The 3,604-nt window shown below is 37.0% G+C and overlaps 1 protein-coding gene across 1 annotated transcript; it reads right to left on the bottom strand.

The window, feature by feature from the left end:
- Positions 1-2,316: 2,316 nt before the first annotated feature.
- Positions 2,317-2,818, bottom strand: LOC114718709 (uncharacterized). The gene is made up of 3 exons (XM_028904125.1): positions 2,525-2,818; positions 2,368-2,431; positions 2,317-2,333 (listed from the first exon to the last, which is right to left on the bottom strand). Exons 1-3 carry the CDS (start codon positions 2,816-2,818, stop codon positions 2,317-2,319), a joined length of 375 nt encoding a protein of 124 aa, XP_028759958.1.
- Between the last annotated feature and the right edge of the window lie 786 nt (positions 2,819-3,604).

Consider the following 3,604-nt stretch of genomic DNA (forward strand, 5'->3'; position numbering starts at 1 on the left):
GCACACTGCAAATCACAAGGAAATGATAATCAAATTCATATATAAAATAACTGCCATCAATGAAAGAACTTCAATTTAAAGTACTCACACTAGGATATACCCAAGTTGTTGAGCCATTTTTCCCGGAACGCTTCCCACTGGTTATATAATAAGTCTTTAAAGCCCTATAAGCAAATGAAAGCACAAGTTAAATAATTTATATTGAAAACAAAATTATTGATCTACATTAAGGTACTTACGTGTTGAAAACGCCCCTCATCTCACCGCTTGGACGACGACCCAAGGGATCAAACCAGTAGATAACATTGTCAATGGGACAAGAAACACACAAACTCCAATGACAACTGCATCATAGAGTAAGACTTATACATTACTAGATATCACAATAATTCTTAACAATTTAATTTAAGTATGTATAAATAAATATAATTAAGCTACTTGCCCTTCAATAATTGGTGCCAAATAACAAGGTAATTTAGTGTCTCCAATTGTATTGCCCACATATCTGATTCTCCTATCTAGTGGGTTGTACTTCTTCTGGACACTTGCAGGGCATAAATATCCATACAAATTTCTCTTCTCCATTGATGACATGCATTTGTTATGGAAGAAGCTATCATTGAATTGAAATAAGATAATTATTAGTATGTGAAAGTAAGAGATTAGAAATTTAAGTTAGAAATGAAAAAGTAAACTTACATGATTGCTAATTGAACCCATGCTATGTCCAACTCCTTCAAGGATAACAAATCCCTGATGTCTTTGTTGTCAAGTCCAAAGAAATATGATTTTTCTTCACCCACAATCCCTACAGGCATCTTTATGTCGACCTTGTTAATTGTTTTATATTCCTCATATAATTGTGCCAAGCAGGGATATCTATTAACATCTTCCTGGTCCTAATGAAACATCAAATAAACATAATAAGTATTATAAGTATTATGTTAAAAAAATGCACACAGTATAGAATAACATTTTCTTACCATCACAGGTATTATCTCCTCATCAACAAGGTGTCTAGGCCAAAGAATGAAAGTTCCAATTGCCTGACCTAACTTCACAACTTCAGCAGTCGGGAATGGCACATCCGCACCTGTCTCTCCCTCTCGAACAGTCGTAACTGTAACCCTCGCTTGGTCCTCTTGAATATGTTGGTGATGGATAGTGCTCCCTTGATTGTAGAGGAGAGCGTCAGCAACAACACACATCCTTGGGACCTCTAAACGAAGACAACAAGGTTGTCCAAAGTCCGGCGTGGGACTACTAGGATCATGCTCTCCCAATGCCCCCGGTGGATTACAACTGTTTTTAGTGCTAGGAAAGACGGGGGAATCCTAAATGAGAGAAATGCAAGTATTAAATTAAATTAAAAAAATGTTCGTAAAACTCAACATTAATTTAAGTGAAATTGATTACAAACCTGGGATGTGCATTGTTGTTGAACTGTCCCAATTTGCATGCTAGAGACCATAGATTTCATCTCATCACGAAGCTCAGCCATAAGCTCTTTTCGAAGTGACTGGCGTAACTGGGCCTCAATCTTGACCTCTAGCTCAGATTGGAGCTCATCACGAACTTGGTCTCGAAGTTTAGCTATCATCTCATCAGTGGGTTGACTTCGTAGAGAAGCTCGTGAAGTTTGTCCAAAATATTGGGTAAGACCAACTGTCTCCCTTCTCCTCTAACGCGTCCGGGGTGATCAGGTTTCCCAATCGCTGTCGCTAAAATGTCCATCCTTCCACTCGGACTAAATGAACCTTCACTGCTTTGCTCTTCAAGTACCTCCTATAACATTTTAAGTATGATAAAAAATTAATGACAGTATAATAGAAAATTAATGATAAAATATAAGGAATATTACCATAAGTTAAGTTATTTGATGTATACAACTTACAATTTTTTTAGCAATCTCAGCAACTGCTGGATTAATATATTGACCCTTCTTCATCCTTGCTTCCTTCCATTTTCTATGACGTGGAGGAGAGGTGGGGTCTGAACAACGATACTAGGATCAGATTTTGCAGCTTCCTGCATCGCCTTAAAGTCATCCTGCATGATCCTCTCCTCAAGCATCTTGTAACCTCCACGGGATAAATAGTGCGGATATAAATTTTTAGCTTGCCTTTCTTTATTCATCGCACTTAATTCCTGTGGAAAAGAAAACAAAGTAAATTGAGTAAGTGAAGTAAATTAAATCAATGACTTTGCTTTATAAGGCAATGTACCTGAAATTTAGGATCATGCCGTGATGCCACAAACCTCCTCCAATCATCTGGATCAAGGAAGGAGTATTTTTCGCACGGATCATCATCTTTCCTAGACCCTCGCACATACTGGCTCGTGAGTGTGTGCTTAAAATTTTCCAGCGCTGACGAACTTGCTGCAACAAATGCTTTTTCATTTGCTCAGTACGAGGGATGTCATACGTTTGCTGCAAAGAAAAATATATATGTTTGAGTTTAAGATCTTAGTTATAACTATATTTACAATAAAACAAATGAAATAAAATTAGAAAGTGGCATACCAAAATATATTCCCAAATCATATCCTTCGTCTCCTTAGAAATTGACTTCCAATTAGGCCATAGAATATTGACTTTGCTTCGGGCAACGGAGCCTATATAGCTAATGAATCTGTCCTTCTCTTCACCAATTGGATTCATATTGGCATCAAAATCCACATGCTTCTTCTGAATACGACCATGACGTACTGCTAACTTTGGTAGCCTTGTACTACCTCTAACCTTCCTTCCTTCCGGCTGATTGACATCATCGATGTCATAATCCTCCTCCATATTGGCATCAAAATCCTCCTCCATATTGGCATCAAAATCCTCCTCCATGTGCCTGTTGAAAAACCAAAATTAGATAAATAAGTAAATTATAGTGAAATGTATTAATATATAAATAATATCAAGTACATTGCAATGAAATAAATGAAAGAAAATAACACAAGGTACGTTGCAAAATTACATTACTTATCTGACTTTATGCATTGTCCCATATCCCTTCACAATGATCATCTCTTGCAGCATATTCATCATTATCTACCAATTCTACTTCACTTGGTCTAGGCGGATTTGAAGCAAAAGGTGGTGTCTCATCAAGATTCATGGTAGGATCACTGTCCTTCTGCTTTTTACTTTGAAGGACAATAGACAATTTTTTATTTGCTGGATCAGTAACATAAAATACTTGTTTTGCCTGGCTTGCTAAAATGAAAGGCTCATCTGCATAACCAACCCTGCCAAGATCAACTAATGTAAATCCAAATTGTTGATCTATTTCAATACTGTTGTTGTTGACCCATTTACATTTGAAGACAGGAATCTTGAAATTGGTGTAGTTTACCTCCCATATCTCTTCAATAACTCCATAATAAGCCATAGATGCCAATTTGGGGTTTTTATCTTTCGAACTCGAAAAATGCATCGCTTCAGCAACCACCATTACCCCACTATTCTGCACAGTACTTTTGTCATCTTGAGCTTTTGTGTAGAAGGAATATCCATTTATGTCGTATCCACTCCAAGTGATAACTTCAAAACAAGGACCCCAAGCTAACCATTTTATTGTATCAGATACATTGGCCTCTCTCAAAACTT

This window comes from Neltuma alba, unplaced genomic scaffold (assembly GCF_004799145.2).
Source record: "Neltuma alba isolate B1F8T4 unplaced genomic scaffold, ASM479914v2 tig00011861_pilon, whole genome shotgun sequence".
Classification (NCBI taxonomy): Eukaryota; Viridiplantae; Streptophyta; class Magnoliopsida; order Fabales; family Fabaceae; genus Neltuma; species Neltuma alba.

Coding starts and splice junctions, on each gene's coding strand:
- LOC114718709 (XM_028904125.1), bottom strand. CDS start 2,818: ATGGAGGAGGATTTTGATGCCAATATGGAGGAGGATTATGACATCGAT. Junction 2,432..2,524: donor TGATTTGGGAATATATTTTG/GTATGCCACTTT, acceptor TTTTCTTTGCAG/CAAACGTATGACATCCCTCG.